This window comes from Neoarius graeffei, chromosome 24, assembly GCF_027579695.1.
Source record: "Neoarius graeffei isolate fNeoGra1 chromosome 24, fNeoGra1.pri, whole genome shotgun sequence".
In the NCBI taxonomy this organism is placed as follows: Eukaryota; Metazoa; Chordata; class Actinopteri; order Siluriformes; family Ariidae; genus Neoarius; species Neoarius graeffei.
The window spans coordinates 56,300,772-56,325,319 of NC_083592.1; the positions used below are offsets into that span (position 1 = coordinate 56,300,772).

Sequence of the window (24,548 nt, forward strand, 5' to 3'; positions counted from 1 at the left end):
CACCTGTGACTGTTCCAAAGCGCTGACACTGGAGACTCCTTCCATTAATGTTCCCTAAACCTCACCGTATCAACACGCCATCCCAGTGAATGAGCTGTTACCATGGAAACCATAAATTCATGCAGAACGAATGGATTCTGGCCAATCGGAATCCAGGATTCTGATCGGTTTGATTTCTAAAATGCAGCCGTTCCAGATGACGCAAGCTGACTGAATTAGTAAATTCCCGGACACGCCTCTATTCGGAGACACTCCAGCTGTGACCTGAGATCAGATTTTAGGAAATCTGTCTTTTAACCGTCACAAACGAAGTATTGGCTTAGCGTGGATCTTTGCAGCTCTTTTCTTATGAGCTCCAGAAACTTCATTCCCATGCAGGAATAAAGCAGCTTTTGAAGCGGTTTCTTTCCACACCGAGGTGCTGAGCTTGAGTTCTCTGTCGCATACAGAGACCCGTCTGCCACAAACATGTATTTTTAATTTCTAATCATCTCCTAGTTGTCTAATTAGTGATAAATTATAAAAGAAACGCATCAAGGAGAACATTTCACCCTGTGAGTTGGGCTTGGGGGGGTTTCCTGTATAATTTGCTAAAAAAAAAAAATTATAACCGATGAAAGCCAACAGGATAGCGTTCACGCAAAGCGTCAGTCTGGATATTTCACATCTAATTTGCTTAATGGTGGTTTTAAAAAAAAAAAATTTTTATACACAGTAGTGACGATCACAACAGGACATCATTTAGACTACTCGCATTCAAAGTAAAGCACGTTCTAGTGGAACTGACAGTAATGGAGGGCTGATGAAACGCATCAGTGTATTAATAAAAGACGTAGCGGAGGACAACAGTAAGTAAGTAATAAAACACGACAGGTCATGCGGTTATAGCTTACTGTCAGGAGTAAGAGGAGATGGAGGAGCAGACGCCGTGTCACGAGTGGGGAAAAGACAGGGCTTTATTAACCAAAAGCTGGAGTAAAGAGCAGAAAAACGTATCGAAAACGAGGCCGGAACAACAGCAACGCAAATACGAGTAGCGGTCCAGAGTGTGTGAGCGCCCCCTGGAGCCTGTGAAAACAGTCTGCATGTGCTGGTACGTTCTTTTAGCGCTGAACAGGATTGTCATAGTATCAAAGTCCAAGTCCCTTCCCACGCCATGTGGCGCATATGGCGGCGACAATCTCCGTTTCCGTAGCCCTCGGCCGCTCGCCTATTACATAGCTAGGGTTACAGTGGGGGGCGGGTCCTCTGGTAGCCTCGGTCACAACCGGCCGTACGTGCTCCTACGGCCGGTCTGCGTACAAGAAATGCACGGAGGGTACGCGTGTGACGTGCTGATTTTCGAGCCGTAGACCGGCCGCAGAGGTTCTTTGTCATGTCAAACAAACTCTACGGGCGCTTACGTTTTTTTTTTTTCAGGTTGCAAGACAAACTTGCGGCCAACGCGCGTCTTTCTCCATGAACAAAAAAAAAACGCAGCGATTTGGGAAACGCCAAAGATCGCACGGCCAAAAAATCGTACATCCGGTTGTGACCTAGGCTTATTGCAGCGTACCTTGCCAGACGGCAGTAGGTGCCATTTTTATGATGGTCTTTGGTACGACCCGACCATGAGTAGAACTTGCAATCTCCCGATCGAGAGGCGAACACGCTACTACTAGGCCAACTCACGGTTAATTGTCATAGTATCATGTATAATAAATATCGTAATAGTTTTCCGGTCATATCGCCCAGCCCTGTGTGTGTATAAATTCCCGTTGGTGAATTTAAGAGTGTGTGCTGTAGTTACAAAGCAACATGCTTCACTGTGTTAAGTTTCAACATATATATATATATATATTTTTTTTTTTTTTAATCTTTTTTTTAAAAGCCGATTTGTCTCCAATAAATGCCGGTACTTTTCCAAATGTAACCTGGTTAGTGAGTTGGTGGAAATAAACAAACTGACCTATAAAAGTTCTACCTCCGTTAAAGAACGACACGGTACACAGATTGTGTGGCTGTTTGTTCTCAGTCCACGTTCCATCACATGACGATGATTTATGTTCCTTTACCTCGCGCTGGCCTCTGTGGAGTCGAGCATACGGAGCAGATGGGCTGAGCTGGCACGCGCAAAGTAGAGCAAAGCTAAAACAGAGTCGAGAAATTCAGGAATATCTAGCATTGTGGTTGGTTGGGTTTGTTTTTATTTATTTAAATAAAGTAATTTATTTAATTACGTTCCCTCTCCTATCTAGGTGGAGTTCAAGGGCCCGAAGATGGCGCGGGGTTTGGATTCGGGTTCGAGTTCACAGTCTCAGCTCATGTGTCTTCCCATGCTGTCGAAACCCGAGCTGATCAAAACAGGTACATCAGACATGAACAAAGAAATGACGCACTTTATTTTTTTCCCTTTACTAAGCCACACGTAACATACGATTACCCAGTGTGTGCTGAATCGCGTCGTTGGATAACTGAGTACCGTGAGCTCGTTTAGAAATCACTCAGGGTGTGTGGTACTTGTGTACGAGCGCACAGTCTGCGTGTAATCCTACGTGAAGCAGACGCAGCGTACACTTTGCAGAAAATGCGGTCAGACACTGTGACCCTCCCAGAACAGTTCCATAGCGGTGTTTCTGTGCTCTCAGGTGACGGCGAGGTCACGTCCGTGTCCAAAAAGAAGCGCGTTCGTTTTGGTGCGCCGCTGTCCCCCGAGTTCTTCGATAAAACTCTCCCACCAAGTACCCCACTTCAGAAAGGTGCCACGCCCATACAGCCACCATCATCCGCAGGACGCAAACACTCCCTCCTGAAAACGCCGCAGGGATTCGAGCTGCCGCTGCCTCAACCCGATTTCAGCAGCCCTGGAGGGTGCGGAGCGTCTCCGGTCCGCATGACGCACACGTACAGCGATGGAGGAGGGGATGGCGACGACGTGTTTCTGGACAATCTAAAGGTGTGATGTTTGTTTGTTTGTTTGTTTATTAATATTTAAATCCAAAATTTATTTGAAATCACCGTCCAACTGAGTTTTTTTTTTTTTGGGGGGGGGGGGTAATTGCATTGCTGCTGGGTTTTTTAAATTTTATTTATAAATGCAGCAGTTTCCTATCTATCTAATCTATCTATCATTTATTTTTCGTCTGGTTGCTATTTTGTTAACTGTACATGTTTGTTTAACAAAAAAAAAAAAAATTGAGCCAGAGATGTAAAAACTACAATAAGAAAATTGCCCACAGATGTTTTTTACTAATCTGTTTAATAATAATAATAATAATAATAGTGATAAATAATATTATTAATAACTTAATAATCTTTATTAATATAGTGTTTAATTAATTTATTATTAATACATTTATTTATCAATAAATTTATAATTAGTAATCTTTATAAAACTACTTATTGAAAAAAAATATTTTATTAATTTATAATTTGTTTTTATTAGTACATTAATTGGTTATCAATTATTTTATTTATTAATAAATGATCAATATCAGTTTATTAATTGCAGATGATTATTATTATTATTATTATTAGATAGAAGAATGATAGCCGTGTAAATGTGTGCGTCTGATTTTCCTTTCACTGTTGGAATCTGTGCGTGGGCATTCGGGTCATGATATAATAAAAGGGTCCCGGAAGAAAACGCAGATTTTCTGAGCCGTCTTCTCCACGACGAGTTCCTTCTGATTTTACGGAGTGATGTCAAAACAAAATGGCTGCTCACGGCATCAGATACACAAAATCGCACTTCTTTTAACATCTTAACCATTGCTTCGCTGCTTCTCCAAGTTTAGCTACAGTCACACACGTGCTGATGGAGAGGGTGTGGCTGACGGAGTTCTTGTTTATAGATCAGAGTTAGCCAATCAGACTTAGCTAAGCTATTTACATATTTATGTAAGCTCACAGCTGCAGAATCAGCCCGTTTTATCCTCCAGGGTTTTATATTGATCATGCTAAAACACCATGAGATACAAGAACCAAGGTGTTCTTTACAAAAGCGTCTCGGGGAATCATATAAAATAATTGAAAAGTTTACGGCACACCCTCTTTAATAATCAGACTCCGACACTGTGCGTCTGACTCTGTTTAGGATATGATTTTTTTTTTCCTCATGCCGTCTTCTTCCTGTGAGCTTCTTTTTTTAATTTCATATTCTCCTTTCCCCTCTCTTGCTGAGTCTTTATCCTTTTTATCTGCTCCCTTTGTGTTTCCTTGTAGTAACGTTCCTCAATATAATTTGAACAAATCCTTATGGATAAATCAGCTCAGATAAGTGATTAATTAGACTCGGCTACAGCAGACTAAGTTCAAATCCGACCCAAACGTTGGGGAAGGGACGGTGTGATGAAGGGCAGCAGGCAAAATGTGCCATGAATGGATTCTATGATATAAATGAAGTTATAATGAGTTCCCTAAAAGAGGTGGGGAAAAATATAAAAATACCACAAGAACAAAAAAAAAAAAAAATCCACTCACAGGTTACAGTTCCTCACACTGCTTTAAAAAAAAGAAAAGAAAATGATGATGGAGGATGTGTCATGTTTTGATGTATCTATCGAATGTCCAGTTTTTATTTAATATCGGTGTAAATGTTCGATCTGCCGTTCTATCTGCTCTTAGATCTCCCTCCCGATCATGGATGAGGAGTACGATAATCCACCGGCCGACAGGAAAGGTAATTTTTTAACAACTTTGTAAGCCTCGGCAGGGCTGGGCAATGTGAAGATCGAACATCGATATCAATACATCGATAAATTGTCACTCTTCTGAGGTATCGTGAGATATGATGTGTATAGTTTTTTAAAAAATATTTATTTTTAAATAGCAATGATTGGAAGCTATTATAAAATATTTTAATTTATTTTAATTTTTATTTTTTTAGAATTTGTGAAGTATTAGTTTGTATTTTTAAAAAATCTTTAATTTTTTTCAATATTACTGTTTTGTTTTGTTTTTCCTGGCAGTTGGTTCCCATGCCCTACATTTCCTGATGCATCACCTGTATCATTCAAGAAAAGTCTTTATCATGAAGTCGTGTTATTCTTTTTAACCCCCCCCCCCCCCCCCCCGTACTACTTCTATCTACCTGTTCATCATTGCCTCAGTTCCTCATAAACAGTCGCTGTGCCTCGACAGATTCCTCTGAACCCGCCGAGCTCACGGCGCATCCCGAGCCCCTCCCTGAAGATGCTGAAATCATGGACGCTACTCTCCAAGAAGATGAAGAAACCCAGCTTTGCTTTACTGCTCCTCCTGATCATCCAACACGTCCTCCAGCAGGTGACGTGTACAGCGTTTCACCAGGAAGTCATGTGATTTATACACACTTTAAACAGCTTAATATGCAACGGAAAGGAAAGTGGCGTAACCACAGCTGGATACGGACAGATTTATATGTATTAGGCAAGTAACGATATATCGGGCGATGATAAATCACGATAGAATTTCTGTTGAATCAAATTGAAATAAAAAGTGAATCGTGATTTATCATCAGGTTGCGTAATGTCTGAGGTTTTCAGAGCTGTAAATCGCGTTGTTTAGACAGCAGTAGAGCGAATACACGTGACTTCACTGTAGGTGGCAGTAACACAGTTCTAATGACGCAAGAACAGATCTACAATGTGAAAGAGCTGTTGCGTGATTGTGTACAAATAGATTTAATAAGAAATCGGAGCGCTCTCTGTTTTTACAGACTCCTAATTATAGGCACTTTTTTTTTAATTTAGCAAAAGGAATATTTAAGTTGATAAAGAATAGTAAAATAAATGTTTGTTTTTTTTTTCCCAAAAAATATTATCAGGGAATTGAATTGTGAATTGACTGAATCATTACATGACTAATGCATATTATTCTCTCCACATTCATTGGATATGAGCAATCGCACACTGATCGGCTGCTCAACTACTAGGATATCAGCTCATATACCGTGAGTAAAGAAAAACAAAATGGCGGCGCGTGTTGCTGAACCAACAGAGGACGAAATAAAAACTACTCAAAAACAAAACCCCAAAAGATTAAAAAAAAAAACAACAAAATATGGAATGAAAGTATTTGATGGTAAAAACCAGGGCTTTGAACCGGTTCAAGGAACGAGAACGAAAACGAAAACCGGGAACTTTTTCTATTTCACATGGAACAGAAACGAAACCAGAAACTTTATTATTTTTTATGTTCCGGAACAGAAACGCTTATTAAAAATAATGGTAACCGGTTAATACCGGTTTTTATTTCGTTCCTCAAAGTTTCCGTAGCCTACAAATAAAAAAGCCATTCTTCTCCTGCGCAAGTTTCTATGACCCGCTGGGGTTCACTTCCTGTGTGACGTTCGCTGACTGAATGGAGAGCGCGGGAAGGTGGACTACTATCACGTCTCCACGTGATAAAGTGAGTAAGTGCATTACTGAGTGTCTGAGTTTGTAAAAATGTATCAATTGTTGCCCTTCCCACGGGAATCATCGCGGGCTCGAGAGACGAGACCTGACGAGTTAGTTCGTTGGTAGCAGAACAAAATGTCTGGACACAAATCGGGTTTTCAGAAAAGGAAAGAAAATAAACGGAGGGTCGAAAATACAAAAAAGGAGGCAGAAAATGCAAAACGAGTTTTAAGGTAGGACAAATGGTTAGTTTTCTGAGGCAGCCCGCCGTGGCTGCCTGCAGGCTTATTTATTATAGCCCATTTAGTTAAAATAGTTGATATAAAATGTTTATAGTTATAGTTATGTGATGGTTGTCCTGATTTAGACTGGTGTTTTGTTTTTTTGTTTTTTGGGGGGGGGTTGCGCGATGTTGCACCCGGGTCCAGATTAGGGCAGAACCGGCCCTGGCTACATTTCAGGTGTAGTTTGTTTTATGAATGTATGTACTTGCATAGATGTGTACTTGGTCTTCCAATATGGCGCCTAACAAAATCTCGCGGCGCGGTGACGTCATGCGGTAGCCCTCTATAGGGCCTGACTAGCCTTTGGTAACACACTAAACGAATTATCTTTCATTTTTGGCACTTTTTCTGTTTGTGTAGATGGGAAGACATACTGAGAATCCAAATCGCCAACATTTGAAATAATAATTGTTTTGAATTATTTCTTGTCTTATTTAATGAAGGTTGTAATAGAATTAGCCTACATTTGGCTTAAGCTGGATGAGACAGAGACATAACTTTATAGCCATTTGTTAAACAGCTGACAGGGAACGTAATTAACCGTTCCGGGAACGAAATTTTTTTTGTTCTAACCGGTTCGGGAGCGTCTATTTAATGGTGGAACCCAAAACCGGAAACGTTAAAATTCCGTTTCTGTTCGGAACGAACCGATAGGAAAAAAATTCTGGTTCAAAGCCCTGGTAAAAACACATCTTTTTTTTTTTTTTTTTTTTTTTTAAAAATTGAAGAATTATCGCATTTTTCACAAATTGCTCCTGTCATTTCGCCGGTTTGTTTGCATTCTTAGCGGAAATTATTTTGTCGGATGTTTTGTATGAAGTGTTTATTTACCGAATTTGCAAAATATAAAAATGCTCCGTTTCTCAAAATCCAGTGAATGTGGAGAGAATAAAACCGTTATTCCACTCAATCTCATCGTACACGGATTATAGACAACTCAGTGCTACGTGCCTCATTGGCCGTCAGCTCATGTACGACTCGATTTCGTGGAATAACTGTTTCCTGTAAATTGTATATCTGAGTGATTGATTACACAAGCATTTAGTATTTATGGAAATCCTGTAAATTCAGAAAAACTTCCAGGATCCTGCTCCTGAGTGTGTAAATTTACACGACTAATGTGAAGCTCAAATGATCGGCTTTGAATCGTATCGTTTGTGATGAGTTACTGGATTACGCCGTCAAGTTCAAATCTCTTAATCGTTTCAAACGCACGCAGATTAATTTTTTTTTTTTTTAGATCTATCATTTCATACAGGCCTACTGTAAATAAAGGTATTAAGGTGCTCTCTCTCTCACGTGTGTGTGTGTGTGTGTGTGTGTGTGTGTGTTATCATCTAGGATTGATGGAGTAAATTGCTTTTTTTGTTGTTTTGTTTATGTTCTCTGCTTTAAGAACCACATTCACATTCACTCACAGCATTATTTTCCAAACTCGTTAGTCTAAGAATCGATTTTCATCACTTGAGGATTTTTTTTTTTTTTCGCTGGGTTGATGATCATTTGGAGGATGCACGGGAAGCAGAAACGACTCGTCACCTCTGTTCTCGCTCCCGGATGAAATTAGATGTTTGCACATTTTAGCATCTTTCAGGCAGCCCTGCTTACAATCGGACGAGACGCAGCCAGAATTGGGAAGGATGGGTTTATATCAACGCACATGATGCATATTCATCACATTCTTCACCTCTGCTGGGTTTGAGAAGGAGAAACTAAAGCTGGGGTTCTGCTGCATGGAGGTTCTGCTGGAGGACAAAGAATTGAACATCATAAAAGAAATCTTTGGTCATGAGTCGGAATTTAGGGCCATTTTTGTCAGTGTTGGAAATATATAATTTTTTTTTTTTTTTTTTACCAATGAGCGTGTGAGAGCCGCTACAGCGCTTGTCTGAACGTCACCAACAGGAGCACAGGATAGCATGGGGATGACCTCAAACTTGAAAGATAGCTACAAATACACTCGGATGGTGAAATGTAAATGAAACGTCCTAATGGACAGAAAAATATCCTTATCCTCACTGCCTCGAGATTTCTATTTACGTGAGCGCTCTTGTGAGCAATCACGCTGGTTGATGATCTACTAGTAATTCTGATTATCTGGTAAATGACAGTGTGAAACAGGTTATTCAGTGGAATGTTGCTTACTTTCAGCAGAACCAGAGCTCCAGACTGAACAGGAAGAGCAGCCTGAGCCGCTGAAGCCTGCTGAGCCCTGCGCTGAAGCTCCTCGGCCTCGTGGGAGAAAGAGGAAGGTACGATTCTCACACTGCTGGTGTACAGTACAGCCTCGGGGTGAGTGTGAAGTGGGTCATTAAATATTTATTGGTGTTTACATACGAGAACCTCTATACTCCGTCTCAAAATCTCCCTTTAAAATAATTTCGTTTAATTGATTATGGTTTAACTGGGCGGCACGGTGGTGTAGTGGTTAGCACTGTCGCCTCACAGCAAGAAGGTCCTGGGTTCGAGCCCCGGGGCCGGCGAGGGCCTTTCTGTGCGGAGTTTGCATGTTCTCCCCGTGTCCGCGTGGGTTTCCTCCGGGTGCTCCGGTTTCCCCCACAGTCCAAAGACATGCAGGTTAGGTTAACTGGTGACTCTAAATTGAGCGTAGGTGTGAATGTGAGTGTGAATGGTTGTCTGTGTCTATGTGTCAGCCCTGTGATGACCTGGCGACTTGTCCAGGGTGTACCCCGCCTTTCGCCCATAGTCAGCTGGGATAGGATCCAGCTTGCCTGCGACCCTGTAGAACAGGATAAAGAGGCTACAGATAATGAGATGAGATGAGATGGTTTAACTGGGCGCAGCCATGGCCTGAAGGTTGGAGAAGCAGCTTTGGGCCCAAAGGGTCGCTGGTTCAATTCCCAGGACCGGCAGGAAAAATGTGAAGGGAGTTGAGTGAATGAATGGAACAGCACTTTCTCTCCTTCTGTATTATGGCTCAAGTGCCCTTGAGCAAGGCACCGAACCCCCAACTGCTCCCTGGATGCTGTAGTGTGTGTGTGTGTGTGTGTGTGTGTGTTCACTGCTGCTCGCTGTGCTCGAGTGAACACGTGATAAATAAAAGGCTGCTTTTTCTACTACTATGTAATACTTTTTACTGCAGGTTAGATTTTGTCCACTAGGTGGCGATATTAATGACGTGTTAATGCGAATAAATTGACATCAGCTGTGCGTTTGAAATGGCAACATACAAGCAGCTAATTTATAAACCAGTCTTAATGATATAAGTAACAATAAAAAGGTAACGTGTTGATCCGAGTATGTTGCATTAATCTGTGTTTTGTTTTCTTTAATGTAACGTGACTCTATTGCTATTAGTTTGTGAGCAAACCTATTTATAGTGATAAATCTCATCATGACACGTTTTTGTCATATTGCTCACCCTAAACCATTTTAGCTCACTCAGTGCTGTTAATTTCTTTTTTCACTCTTAATGATTTTATAATCACGCTCTCAGCAGAAGAGGGCGGGCCTCGTGTCATCTCTAAGCTTTTCTCATCGCTGTCACCTCTGGGTTATTGGATTAATTCAGTCTGTAATTAAACGATTACAAAGATTTAACCAGGCTATAAAACGTTGCTCATCCATGTAACCTAACTCTGTGTGTGTGTGTGTGTGTGTGTGTGTGTGTGTGTGTTTCAGCAACCAGCAGAGAGCAAGCCGACGGAGACCAGAAGGAGCTCCCGCTCTGCTGCCGAGTCCGCCAAGGGCAAAATGAAGGTACTGGGACTTCCTGCATGCTTTTATACATCCTCTCATCACTTCCTGTTCGTTTGCCCGGTGTTTAATGAGCTCTAGAGTGTGGAGGAAACAAACAAGCGCCATCGTGCGTCTTAAACAGCACTGTAGGGTTCCTGTGTCACATGGCTCTACGGTGTGTTTATAACTTTCTGGAAAATAAATTTTTAATCTATACAAATGCTCTGATGATGTTTTTATAAGCCCTGGCGAAAAGACATTTTTACTTTTTGACAGCATTTGCACCCTCGATCCCGATCTACATAAATTTCGAGTTGAGTGCAAAAGTTTGTGCGCCCGTAACACATTTGAAACCCAGAAATAACACGAGACTTGAGCATAAAATCTTCTGAGTTCAGTTCGTGTAAACTCTGCCGGTCGATAGAGACGAGCAATCTGTTTTCACTTTCTTCAAGAAGAATCTGTCTGGACTTTTTTTATTTAAGCGTTTACATGGTTGTTATGACCTGGACATCTCTAATTATTTGCAACTTGTTTTTACGACTCTGAATATGAGCCTTACTATTTTACGAAACGCTGAATTAACCTTTAAGATGATGTGTGCCAGAACTAACACCCTTAAAATGCTGATGACACGTTTTTGACATCTTTGGCGATGTTTTATAACATAAAAAGTAATTCCCGATGATCCATATATTAATTCACGAAGGCGCCTATTTTACAAGTTATGATAAAAAACGCGGCTATTTGGGCAAATTTGACAGGGCTGCAGCACCCAGGAGACGAAAGAGGAGGAGGAGCTATATGATGTCAGCGAAAGAACCTTCCTCCTAACTTACCAGTTTGTTGTTGATGCGACAGGTGTTCAGTTTGTCATTATTAGTAGTTTCCCAGAGATCCCGAGCTGCATGCGAAGTGGGTGAAGCAAGTCAGGCGCACTCGTGACAAGTGGGAGCCCTCACCAACATCCGTCCTGTGCTCTGAACACTTCGATTTGGATTGTTTTGACACCCTTCCCAGCTTAAAAGAATCTCTTGGTTGTTCAGTTCAGCACAAACGTGTGTTACTACCATCAGCAGTGCCTACACAGTGTTGCCAGATTGGGAGGTTTCCCGCCCAGTTGAGCGGTTTCAAGTGCATTTTGGTGGGTTTTGAACATATTTTGGGCTGGAAAATGTCAGCAGTATCGGTTGCCAGATACTGCTGAAGTTTTCCAGCCCAAAATATGTTCAAAACCCACCAAAATGCACTTGAAACCGCTCAATTGGGCGGGATTCCTCCCAATCTGGCAACACTGCCAGTATTCCGGAGGGGGTTACTAGTAGCTATGCCGGATCCAAAGACAGTCCTCCTGTCAGAACATGTGTTGTGAAACGACATAAGATAAAGGTACGTAGAGCTATAGATTCTACATGATAATCATAAATGTAATCATAAAGTCGGCGTGATATCAGTCATGTATTTGCTTGTGAAAGCTTGCGGCTTTCATGTAACTGCCACCTAGCAACGAGAGGCAAAGGGTAAAGAGGGTAGGCTATCATAGATTCTATTCGGAATAGATCAACACAATTCTAGACTCCCAGAAGAGGAAGAGCTAGCACTAGAGGGTTCACCGGCGTTTTCATGCGCCATTTCCATTGAGTAGAACCAGAGTAGAACAGCCAGTGAACCGCAGCGTGTTCTCCCGCTGACGTCACAACATGGCCGCGAGCCACGGGCCCAGTTTTCTTGCGCTGTGCAATTAAAAGTTGGATATTCGCGTAATAACAGCTTCTTTTCACGTAATTATAACAGAAATCTAACATGTTTGCCATGTTGTATAGTTTATTTAAGAAATTGCATAGAATCATGTTCGTGTCATCAGCACTTTAAACACCCCCAAGAATTGCTCGGCTCTGGAATAATCTTCCTTTATTCATAAGGAAAAGTGGATCAGTTTTGATCTTCAAAAGCAAGCGAAGATCACACTGATCCATCGGACTGAACTGAATTTATCTTTTTATGTAATCAACCTTTCAGGGTTTTTTTTTTTTTTTTAATACTTTTTTATTTAAATTTTCTGTTTTATTATATTTATTTGTGACTTTACATGCATTGGTTCTCTGGCCAAGCACGGGGCATTCGGGCGTGGCTGTAGGGTAGTTTCATATGTATTTTCGATCCTTGCAGCCTCGCTTGGGTTCTTTGGGTGTGGCTGTAATAGACCATGTTTATTTTATATTTTGCATATTTTTATATTGACAACTTTATTCATTTATTTTTATTTAATTTATTACTTTTCCTTACTTTTTTAATAAAATATATATATTTTAATTTATCTATTACTTTTTTGGTAGCCTTAATCTAAGGGATGCTTGTTCCTGTTTCCAGGCTCCCATCAGCACCTGATATTTGTATTATTTATTATTTTTTCTCTCTTTTTCTTTTATTATTTCTTGTAAAGTTGTAATTTGTTTTTCTGTGCTGTAAAATCATTAAAGTTAACATAAGAGAAATAGAAAAACCATCATGAAGGCAAACTCCTGCTGTTTATTATTCAGTCTTTGTTGTATTTGAGCAGGAGGTTCCCATCAGAGAGTCCAGCTGTAGTTCCTTTCGCCGTTTGTTCTTCATACTGTTTTCGTACAATCCTCAAAATCTGAATTTCGATCAAATTCTTTTCAGTCTGTTCGGTAGAATAAGTGAAACAGATGCCGAGTTGTGGAATGAACCAAACGTTAAACGATGCTAGCGCGAGGTCTGGAACCTGTTTATCTTCCTGTACTTGTGATGAGAGCTGCAGCTCGGGGAAAAGATCTCGGTGTCCTGATGGAAGAACGAGTGATGTAGTGTTCAGGAGTTTGAGCTGCTAGTCGTTTATGCCTGATCTGTTCTGTTTAAAGACCTCATCAGCGAAGAAACGATTCGGGACCAAGGACGTGGACCGCTCGCTCTACGGCGAGAGAGGCTACGCCTCCAAAAACCCTCTGCTCAGCCCCATCATCGAGTCGGCCCTCTCCAGCCTGAGCAGCACGCCAGTACAACCACTAACAAGCGAGATCACACCTGTCACAGGTAACGCCCGCCGAAACATGAGTGAGCGATCGGTGTGGTTTTCACGAGTGATGCAAAAATAATTCAAGAACTTAGTTGAAATGAAAGTCTTGCCGTTGACATGCTGTAGATGTAAATAGATGATCGTTTTATTGTAGGAAAATAATAGGGCTGTAACGATATGCGTATCGAAATCGTAATACGCAGAGCCACGATCCGTATCGCGATACAAGGCAGAATCGCGGTACACCCTTTCAAACTTCTCCTCAGCCCAAAAACAGAGGCGCTTCCAAACTTCAATTTATGAATACTTTACTTTTTATTTAAATTACATTTTAAACTTACTTAAATTACTTTTATTTTTTTATATCTATTAGTAAGTCGTTTTTTCGCCGACCTGCGACAATCTTCTGCGAGTCACGCAACGTCCACACTCGCCACTGGCAGAGCATTCGTTTCTTTTACGCGGTCGCCATTCTGGTTGCGACGCGGGGAGCGAATCTGTAAACGAGCAGCTCATTGGCTGGCTAGGTGTGCCACAAGCCAATCACAATCACTTGACCGGAAAGGCATGCAGTGTTGCCAGATTGGGCAGGTTTAGGTGCTTTTTGGCTGGTTTTGAACACATTTTGGGGTGGAAAACGTTAGCAATATCTGGCAACACTGAAGGCATGTCTGCTTGGGCGGAAGCCTTCTGCGGCAGTTACATTTTGACACGCGAGCAATGTTTCACCATCAAAATTCCATAATTTCCATGTTTTCCGCGATCACAGAAAATCATCGGCCCTATGAGAGTGAGACAGTGAGAGAGCCACCCCTCCCCCCCAAAAAAATTCTTAACGGATTTACACGATTTGGAAAAATGACTTTTTCAGAACCGAAAAAAACAGAGCTTCCGGCTCAACAGTATTATTTTGAGAAATAAAACAATCTTTGGATATACATTTGTTCATTTTTGCATACATATTACTCATTCTCTGCAGTGGTCTGAATTATTTGTTATTAAATAGTTAATGTAAGTAAGTAAATGTTAATAAGTCAAATTTACTACTTTAAAAAAACATTTAAAAAAAATCGTGGGCGTATCGAATCGTGGGTCAAAAATCGCGATATGAATCGAATCGTGAGTTGGGTATATCGTTACAGCCCTAGAAAATAATCATCGACGGGTGTTTTTATTCCTCTTTTACCTCATTTATTAAAGAATGACACGTCATACTTTTTATCCATTTATGGTTACACGAAACATTTCCAAAGCAAGTTAGTTCTTGTTCTCAGGTACATTATAACCGGTAGAAATCTCTCTCTCTCTCTCTCTTTTCTTTTTTTTTTCCCCCTTTTGGAAGTTAATAATACAAAAAAAAACACTAGCGTCAGCACTTGCACGCGAGCTGTTACTATAGAAACAGTAACATATTCAAACAAGTGCATTGGTATAAGGCTGTGATGTGCAGCTGCGCTACTGTCAGAAAATTAAACACCGCCTTCTGACCAATCAGAACGCACAGTTCGACAGCACTGTGGTTTAAACAGGGATCCCAGATGTCCGCTATTTAGCGGAATTCCGCTATTTTCTAGCGAAAGTGTTTTTTTTTTTTTTTTTTTAAATCTCTTGTATATCTATTAAAAATATGTTTAAGTAAAATGACCAGCAGAATACGTTCTGATTTGGTTTAATTGTTTAGCGATGTTTTCGTCGGCTTCGTTTGTTCTCGTTGACATTCGGGAACACTCGGAAGTTAAATTGATGTAAATACCGCGAGCAGTGTTGCCAGATTGCGCGGTTCTCCGCCCAGTTGGGGGGTTTCAAGTGCATTTTGGCGGGTTTTGAACATATTTTGGGCTGGAAAACGTCAGGAGTATCTGGCAACACTGACCGCGAGACTGTACGCGATAGAACAAGAAAACAATATGGCTGCGCCCATTTGCTAGAAAACATGTTTTAACTCCGTTCGTGCTTTTGTTTCTAATGCGTTGAACTTAATGCAGAGCACTGCAGGAACATCAGAAAAGCAGAAGGAAAGATCAGAGAAACAAAAGCAGAGAAAACTGGAGGAAAGACAGAATGCACCCCAGAAAAGAGCATTAAATTCCTTTGCAGTGAAACCTTTCAAAAAGAGAGAGGTTTAAATCAAATATCTCCAGTATTTGCTGTGCATATGTATATATCTAATATTACTGAATCATTGATTTCTGCTCATATTCATGATTTTTGAAAAATGAATGTGGCTTATATTAGACTAGTTTTGACATTAACTTGAAACAAAAAAAATAAACAAATGAGATGAACTATGGATACTATTGTTATAACAAAATCAGTGGAATATTTAGCCAAGTATATTCTTCAAAGCTACATTTTCGTCTAATTTTTATAATTTTTTTTTTTGCCACTTATGTCATTGATTACAAAATATGGCATCAAATAGATACACATTATGGTTAAATTCTGTTGCTTTTCTATGTTAAATCTATGTAAAAAAAATGTGTTCTATAGCATCTTTAAATGTTAAAATCTCAACAGCTTCAGGCAGCCCCCTTGACACCTGCTGATAGTTTCTCATCTCATCATCTCTAGCCGCTTTATCCTGTTCTACAGGGTCGCAGGCGAGCTGGCGCCTATCCCAGCTGACTACGGGCGAAAGGCGGGGTTCACCCTGGACAAGTCGCCAGGTCATCACAGGGCTGACACATAGACACAGACAACCATTCACACTCACATTCACACCTACGGTCAATTTAGAGTCACCAGTTAACCTAACCTGCATGTCTTTGGACTGTGGGGGAAACCGGAGCACCCGGAGGAAACCCACGCGGACACGGGGAGAACATGCAAACTCCACACAGAAAGGCCCTCGCCGGCCACGGGGCTCGAACCCAGGACCTTCTTGCTGTGAGGCGACAGCGCTAACCACTACACCACCGTGCCGCCCGGTGATAGTTTCTTACATTCCTCTATTTTTTTCAATTACTGCTGGGATCCCTGTTTAAATAAAAATAGCACCCATCATAAACTTCTCCAAAGCCAATTTTGGTAAAATAACACTTTCCCCTCCACCCCGTCTCGTTCGACAGATGCTCCGTGTGCGCTCAGGTCTCACTGGGGCTCTGTTCAAATTAAACTCAACAGACCTGAACTTCAATTATTGTCTCGTGAGATTCGTGTTATTCAGATCTTCGATTTTAATTCCGACTCTGTCGAGGAGTCCCAGCTGCCACGCTGTCAGTGAAGCGTCCGCTCCGTCACGTGAGCTCTTTATTTAAATCCGTCCCAGTCCGTGCTGAAACATTCACTCTTAAATGAGCTCGACTGAATGTTCGCCGTCACTTCTGGACTGATGATAAAAACCTGGCGTGTGTTTAAACAGACTGTAAAATGGCAGGTGTTGAGATGTGCATGAGGAATATCCTCTTTCAATCATGGGACTTTTTTTTTCTCTCTTTCTTTTTTGCCCGTCCTGAGGGGCTGTGCAGCATAGACATATAAACGTAGACACCGCATTGAGCTGGTGGCCCGTTGCTGGGGTACGTCAGTGTCCGCCATATTGGATGTGGCAAATCTTCCCTGTAAACCAATGCAAGTAAATGGACTGAACTTCATAAAGCCCCTTTCTACAATAATATACTAAGTAACTTTAAAAACGCACAATGGAATTCAACACGATATCACTTTAGATCCATGCATATATTTGAAATTTATGATATTGTATGTAATGCGCACACATCTTGAAACATCGATAAAGGACATTTATTGTCAAACTCAAGAATTAATTCACAATAAAAAAATTCAAAGTGACAGTTGGTCCATGTTCGGACCGTCATGCTGGAGATTCTGGGTCTGTGTCGTCCAGGGGTCTCAGCAGCAGTGACTGAGGGGGTCAGGAATCTGTCACGGAGGTGAGCTAGCCTGATGTGCTGATCCTGAACTGGCGTCGTGACTCGAGGCTGACCAGGGCGTGGACGATCCCTGGTGCTCCCTGTCTGTCTGTAACGCTGACTCAAACGGGAAATGGTCGAATGATGAACACCGAAGTGCCGGGCGACCTCTGTCTGTGTACTTCCGGCACGCAACATCCCGATGGCCTGTTCACGTTGATTTTGGCTTAGGCGTGGCATCTTCAATAATGACAATTTTCCCATCATTTCCCCTGGGGATTTATAGGCAAGATTGTGTGTGTACAGTGTATGCAAAATTTGTTTGAAAATTAAAGCCTGTCCATGTCATTGACTACCCGAGTCATATTGTATGTTATTGAGTACAACTCCCTTAAATTCTGATTTGAGCACAGATTTGGAACTTATTCGGGCGGAACGAAGTTATTTTTCCATTGTGATATATTTCTTTTCTTCTTGAGATAAACTCAGCACGAATTCAGCAAGTTTTATCAATGTGCGTTTTTAAAGTTACTAATGCCGCTTTTCCACTACAAACGCGGCTGAGTCGGGCTGAGCCGTGCCGTGCTGAGTTGGGCTGAGTCGGGCTGAGCGGGGCTGTTGGAGTTGCATTTCGACTACAACCGCGCTGAACCGTGCTGGCTGGAAGTGGGTGGACACATTGGGTGGAGTTAGCGAAAGTGGGTGGACGTCACGTGATGTCGTTAAGCAGCGCAAACAGTGACATCAGTGAGCTTTTAAGCGGTAGTCTCACGACCCGGATAGTAAACAATAAACATGGAGGACATGGAGTCGTTAGTGTTGCTGGTCTTGGTGCTGTGGCTTGTTGTCACCGACAACGCCAACAGATACTGGCAAGAGCGTATAGATGAGGCGAGGCGCATAAGGCTTCAGAAATTCTCGTAATTCGTAATTCTTCTCCTTCCGGGTTTGCGGTGTTTACAGATCCCAGCGCGCTCGCGGGGCGTGTGTGGGCATGTGAGGACACTCCTCCTCACCAATCAGTGCACAGGGGAGTGTCTGCTCACGCCCCCAACCTCACTCGGCTCGCTTTGGCTCGCTTCAGCCCCACTCCAAAACCGTGCGAGTTTTAGGGGCTAAGCAGGGCTGAAGCGAGCTGAGTCGTGCTGGTTTTTGGTAGTCGAAACGCGAGCCGTGTCGGGCTGAAGTGAGCTGAAGCGAGCTGAAAAAGGGTAGTGGAAAAGGGCCATTAGTGTATTTAACTTGATGCCTTTTATTCACCCATTAAGACACACACGTGTATATATTTGGGAAACAAACAGGCATCAAAACAACATGTATAACTTTTAATGTGATGGTTATAAATAGTGTGCGAAATACCCGTCAATATTCCGTGGGAGGTGTGACCTAAATTTCCTCAACATGCAGCAGGCCTATACCGGAATCAAGCTATCGGAAACTTTTTTTTTTTTAATTCCGCTGCTACTATCGTAGGCTACTAACGATATCTACACATCAAGGCATGTTTTGGAGCTCAGCGGGGATCGTGTAGAATAACGTGCTGTGCTTACGCTGCTGAAGCCGTGCCGTGCCGTCTCCGCATCACTTTCATTAAATGCCATGCAGACAGGCTATAAAATGTCTCTAAAAACAATTTTTGCAATATACAGTGCTATATGGAAAAAATTTCAATTAAACCATACAGTGGGATTGTTCCATGTGATTGCTTCACAGTCTGACATGCTTCCAATCTCTTCTATTTTTGAGTGCGCTATCACCAGCTGGTGGTGAAATTGGTTGGGTGGGCTATGAAATAAATTATATTATATTCGTTGTTTGGAGACAGGTTTCACCGAGCGGCTATTATGCGCGAGACTTCATATTAGCCACAAAGTCAGAAAAATCTGTTCGTAAAATTACGTTATAATGACCAAATACAATGAAAAGTATTTTTCCAGTCTCACCTGTGAAAGGTAATCCCATGTGGTCTCGTTTGGACGGTAAACCTGTTGGTACAGTTAAACGCAGCGCATGAATGAGGCATCTTTATTCTCCACTTTGCCACATCCAATATGGCGGCGAGGATGACGTATGATTCTACGCGGAAGGCGGCGTCTATGTTTATATGTCTATGCTGTGCAGAGCCTCACCATTTTATATGCAGCCATTCAGCAAAACTTCACAAAGCCCTGATTCACAACAACAACAACATACAATTTAAATTTCACTGAAATACTAATCACCACTTTTGAGTCTGATTGATTTATAAACCGATTTTCTGTTGATTTGCTCCCGTTGGGGATTTTGGGGCAGAGCTCTCGCTGCCCCACTTCGCTTCCATAGAGATATTACTGGCCCTAGTGGTCAACATGAGAACTGCAACAAGCACAGTAGGCATCTGTAAGCGCAACAATCGACCTCCTCAAACTCCAGATCATGTGATCTGAAATGGGTAAACACGCATTCAAAATGGCGTTCGCTAATAGCTCTACTAGTGCAGACAGCGAATCAATCTGGACAAAAAAAAACCTGAATAAAATGACAAAAGTGTCCACGATTACAATCGCAAATCATCTTTCAAAGCGTGCTAAACAAGAAGTTGTCAATAAATTCATTACAGAAAATTATTTACGTAGTGTACATGACGGCGTGATTGTGAAAGGACTTTGCAATCGCAGTCAGCAAGACGGAGGTTTCAGTGCGGCCAAATAATACGCATTCGTTTGTAAATGTAATCATTTCTTACCTCGTGAAGTCTTTTATTGCTCGGAAAAGAACGAAATGATTGTAGTCCATCAGTTGAATTGTTGTTGCAGCCGTAAGCTGCGCAATAACGTACCATTTTGAGATGAACTTTGTAGTTCACGAATACAGATAATCCGCACAAAAACACAAGGCGTGTCGGCGTTTCTTTACCCGTTTCAAACCACGTGACCACAGCACGCCAGTGGCGCCGAGGACGGCCGTTTTTCTGCTCTGTGAATGTCTCGGTGAGGGACAGACAGACAGGAGAGTTAATGACCGGGTTGCCAGATTGGCTCAGGTTCAATTTTTAAAGCTTTTTCAGTTATACACTACCATTCAGAAGTTTGGGGTCACTTTGAAATGTCCTTATTTTTGAAAGAAAAGCACTGTTCTTTACAATGAAGATCACTTTAAACTAATCAGAAATACACTCTATGGAGCACTTGCATGTGACGTCATAGCCGATCCAGATTGTGACAGACGCCATCGTGTCGGTCAAACGCCATATTCCGCCTTCTGGTTCTACTTCTGCTTTTACTTCTACCTTTTCTTATGGAAAACCCTACTATATACAATTCTACTACAATGGCTGCAGCTACAAGCTCTCCCTACCTGTGCACGTTTTTTATGTTTTTTGTGTGTATTTTTGCGTGTTGTTCGTCTGTACCGGACTTCAATATCCACTACAACCGTATGGACTTACTGGACATTGGTTTCCAGCAGAAAATGACGGTTTGTAGCGATTTCCATCACATGCACAACATTCCGGACGAGAAAAAAAAAAAATAACATTCCAGGCGAGACCAGCGGGGTCTCCGTGGATTGTTATCGGAAGCAAAGCGAAGGAGGCGGCGCCGGGAGCAGAAGCGAGGCTACAGGCAGAGCCGGCCTGTTGACTAAGCTCAGAAAACAGCTACTCAAACCTCCACTGCCAAGCCTCTACCTCTCCAACGCCAGATCCATGTAAACAAGACGGACGATTTGGAATTACCTTATTCTATTCTATAATCGGCTGGTCAGTGCTATACTCAATACTTAAGTGACTTACCCGTCCAATGAGGATTGTTATTTTCTTGTTTACAAGATGCCACATCTGAGTCGCTGACAAATCCTGAATTTCTGTAAAGATAACTGTCCAGAGATTTATAAGCACGCAGTGCTTCACCACTGAACAGCGAGGGAAAGTTGATGAGGTAATTATACACGTCCGGGTATTCCGCTGGCAGTTCAAAATCCGGTCGTGAAAACTCCGTCCGGAAAGCCATAAGGGTCACAAATCTGTAGATCGTTTATTTTAGACATATATCTAGTTATCTGTTCATTAGAAAAATGAGCCGTGTAGTCCGTCGGTTGAAATTGATCCATTCTGTACACGAGTGCAGCAGTATTCAGCGGTGTTTTTGACCGACAAGATGGGGGTTGTGTACTTTCCGGTCACGTGACTGCAAGATCTCTATACATTGCTAATGTGGTAAATGACTATTCTAGCTGCAAATGTGTGGTTTTTGGTGCAATATCTCCATAGGTGTATAGAGGCCCATTTCCAGCAACTCTCACTCCAGTGTTCTAATGGTACAATGTGTTTGCTCATTGCCTCAGAAGGCTAATGGATGATGAGAAAACCCTTGTACAATCATGTTAGCACAGCTGAAAACAGTTGAGCTCTTTAGAGAAGCTATAAAACTGACCTTCCTTTGAGCAGATTGAGTTTCTGGAGCATCACATTTGTGGGGTCGATTAAATGCTCAAAATGGCCAGAAAAATGTCTCGACTCTATTTTCTATTCATTTTACAACTTATGGTGGGAAATAAAAGTGTGACTTTTCATGGAAAACACAAAACTGTCTGGGTGACCCCAAACTTTTGAACGGTAGTGTAATTAACAGTTGCTCCATGAAATCGAGTCGTACATGAGCTGATAGCGGACGAGGTGCGTAGCACTGAGTTGTCTATAATTCATGTACGATGAGATTGAGTGGAATAACGGTTTTATTCTCTCCACATTCACTGGATTTTGAGAAACGGAGCATTTTTATTTTTTGCAAATTCAGTAAATAAAAACTTTTATACAAAACGTCTGACAAAATCATTTCTGCTTAATGACGGGAACGGTTTGTGAAATGTGGTGATAATTCTTGAAAAAACAATTTATATTTTGTTGCTTTTTTTGGGGGGGGTTTGTTTTCAAGTAAAGGTTTTTTTTTTTTTTTCGTTCTTAGTTGGTTCAGCAACACGCGCCGCCATTTTGTTTTTCTCTATTCGCGGTATACGAGCTGATATCCTAGTAATCGAGTAGCCAATCAGAGCACACGATTGTTCATACCCAGTGAATGTGGATAAAATAATAATGGATATACAGGAAGTAACCGCTCCTCTCTTATCCTTCACAGATGAAAATCCTGACTCTGGTTCTGCTCCGTCTCTCAGCACGAACGCTGACGCTAGGGCAGATCTGGTGGCCGCGGCTGCTCTGTGGCGCCGTCACTTCTTACGTCAGGACAAAGACGGCGACTTGGACACTAATTTGACCGTCGGGAAAGAGCGCTCTGTCCTTATGGATGCTCCCGTCCAATCAGAAGCCTCTGTAGAGTCTTCAGCAGCGACTGCGGATAAGCGCGCGGGTAGAGCTGCCAGAGGAAGACGGAATTCTGCGAGCCGCCGGCGGAGCTGGAACGAGTGTGAGGGCGGAGACCAGAAAGCTGACGTCCATCAATCAGAATGTCATGAATCCAACCAGGACGAGAATCCCGCAGGAGGACAGGTCGTCTCTCGGAGTGCAGAGAGGAAATCGGGTCGGAAAACCCCAAGCAGAGGAAGGCAGAGAGAACGGAAGAGCCCGAGAACAAAAAACAGCTCTGTGGCGGAGGAAGAGGAACACGGAGAAGAACGAAGAGGATTAGAGAAGACGTGTCAGGACATGGTGGAATCTTCAGGAAGTGAGAAAGAAGTAGTGGAGGACATGAGGCAGACTTCAGGGCACGAAGTCGAGGAGAAAAAGAACAACGAGAACTCTAATCTGTCTTCAAGTTTCCACGGAGAAAACCTCGAGCCCTGGCAGCAGCCTGACTTCTGCATCGAGGACGTCTTGAAGCGTGAGCGAGGCTCGGTCAGACGCAGCCTGAGACACCGCAGGAGCATGGACGTCCTGGCCAAAGGTCTCGCCTGGGTGGAGCACACGTCCCCACAGATGATCGCCACGAACCCGAGGAGGAGGACACGCGGCAGGCTGAGCGGCGTCTCTCAGTGTCCTCTGTTTACTGATTCGGAGGAAACGCTGACCGAACAGTAACCACAGCACGTCTTGAGCTTCGACTTGTGCATGAAGTTTGATTAGATTTTAGATCGGATCTGTTGTCGAGTTCTTCTCAGTTCTCACGTCTTCGTTCTGTCTGTTTACTGCCTGCCTGGCACCCAACCCCGTCCCCCCGGTTTGTTTAAAAAAAAAAATCATTAGTGATTCAGGTTTGGCTTCTTCAGGAAGTGGATGAAGTAGTTTCTCATTATCTTTTTATTTTTAGGTTCCTGCATAACACTTCCGTACCATATGTACCACTACAACAAAAGATTAGATTAAAACATTCCCAGTGAATATTAAAAAAAAAAATTGAATTTTTGTTTATTGGTGATGTGTTTAAGCTTTAAACTGCAAACTTTCTTTGCTTTTTTTTTCCCCCTTTTTCCTTTTTTTGTCTATTCCTTAGGGCTTTTTGTTTGTTGCTTTTCATTATTTCCTGTTTATTTACTTTTAAAACAGATTCTTTTCATTCTTTAATAGTCCCATTTATTGCTCTTTTTTAATAACTTTTTAAAATTTTATTTACATTATTTATAAAGTTCATTTTTTTTTCATTTCATTCCTTTTTTTATTCTTGCATGCTGTCTTATTTCATTTTTGTTAATTTTAATTTTTATTAATTAAAACACAGCTAATTTTTTTCTGCTTTTTTCTTTCCTGTTCATGTTCTAAATTTCGTTGCTTCTTTTCATAATTTTTTTTAAGTAACTATTGGCTATTAAAAAAAAAAAACAGCTGACAATTTTTTATTCTTTGCCTTTGGTCTAATTTTTTTTTCATTTCTTTTGTGCTCTCACGTTCTTTGTCATTCTTTCTTTTCATCCTCCTTTCAATCGCTCATTTTTTACTAATTATTTTTAATTTTCTTCTCATTTCCTGTTCTGTTCTTGTGTAATGTTGTGCTCTGACCACCAGAGGGCGATCTGGAACTTCAATTGTAGATGATGTGGCTCTCAGTTCTGTTTTTTAGGGTCAAACAGTAACAGCATCAGACTGTGATCAGGTGATTAGGAGCATTTATTCTAACGAGGGCCACAAAAAAATGTTTGGTAACAAACAAAATTCAAACGAACGGAAACGATATAACAACCGTGTGCTTGAGGTTCTTTACAATGTAACTAGAAAAAGATTTTTAAGAAAACAAAACCCGTATCCTAGCTAACTGGTGAATTTGCTTTTCAACACAATTTGCTAAAACTAAGAGCTAAAGTTCTGATTTAAACGTTACTTTTTGGACCAATCGAACATAAGTTTGCGAAAGTTGCTGCTTGAATCATTTAT

At 41.7% G+C, this 24,548-nt stretch overlaps 1 protein-coding gene across 2 annotated transcripts in view; it reads left to right on the forward strand.

Moving 5' to 3' along the window:
* Positions 1-23,678, forward strand: part of cdca2 (cell division cycle associated 2) — a 44,624-nt gene extending 20,946 nt beyond the window's left edge. Inside the window, exons 6-13 of one of the 2 annotated variants that reach the window (XM_060907503.1) lie at positions 2,238-2,346; positions 2,628-2,935; positions 4,606-4,660; positions 5,122-5,265; positions 8,795-8,895; positions 10,286-10,363; positions 13,225-13,396; positions 22,363-23,678. In XM_060907503.1, the coding sequence (XP_060763486.1) occupies positions 2,238-2,346; positions 2,628-2,935; positions 4,606-4,660; positions 5,122-5,265; positions 8,795-8,895; positions 10,286-10,363; positions 13,225-13,396; positions 22,363-23,261 (1,866 nt within the window). In that variant the 3' untranslated portion in view covers positions 23,262-23,678. The remainder of the gene's footprint in view (positions 1-2,237; positions 2,347-2,627; positions 2,936-4,605; positions 4,661-5,121; positions 5,266-8,794; positions 8,896-10,285; positions 10,364-13,224; positions 13,397-22,362) is intronic. The other variant, XM_060907504.1, reaches the window with a different exon arrangement.
* Positions 23,679-24,548: the final 870 nt, after the last annotated feature.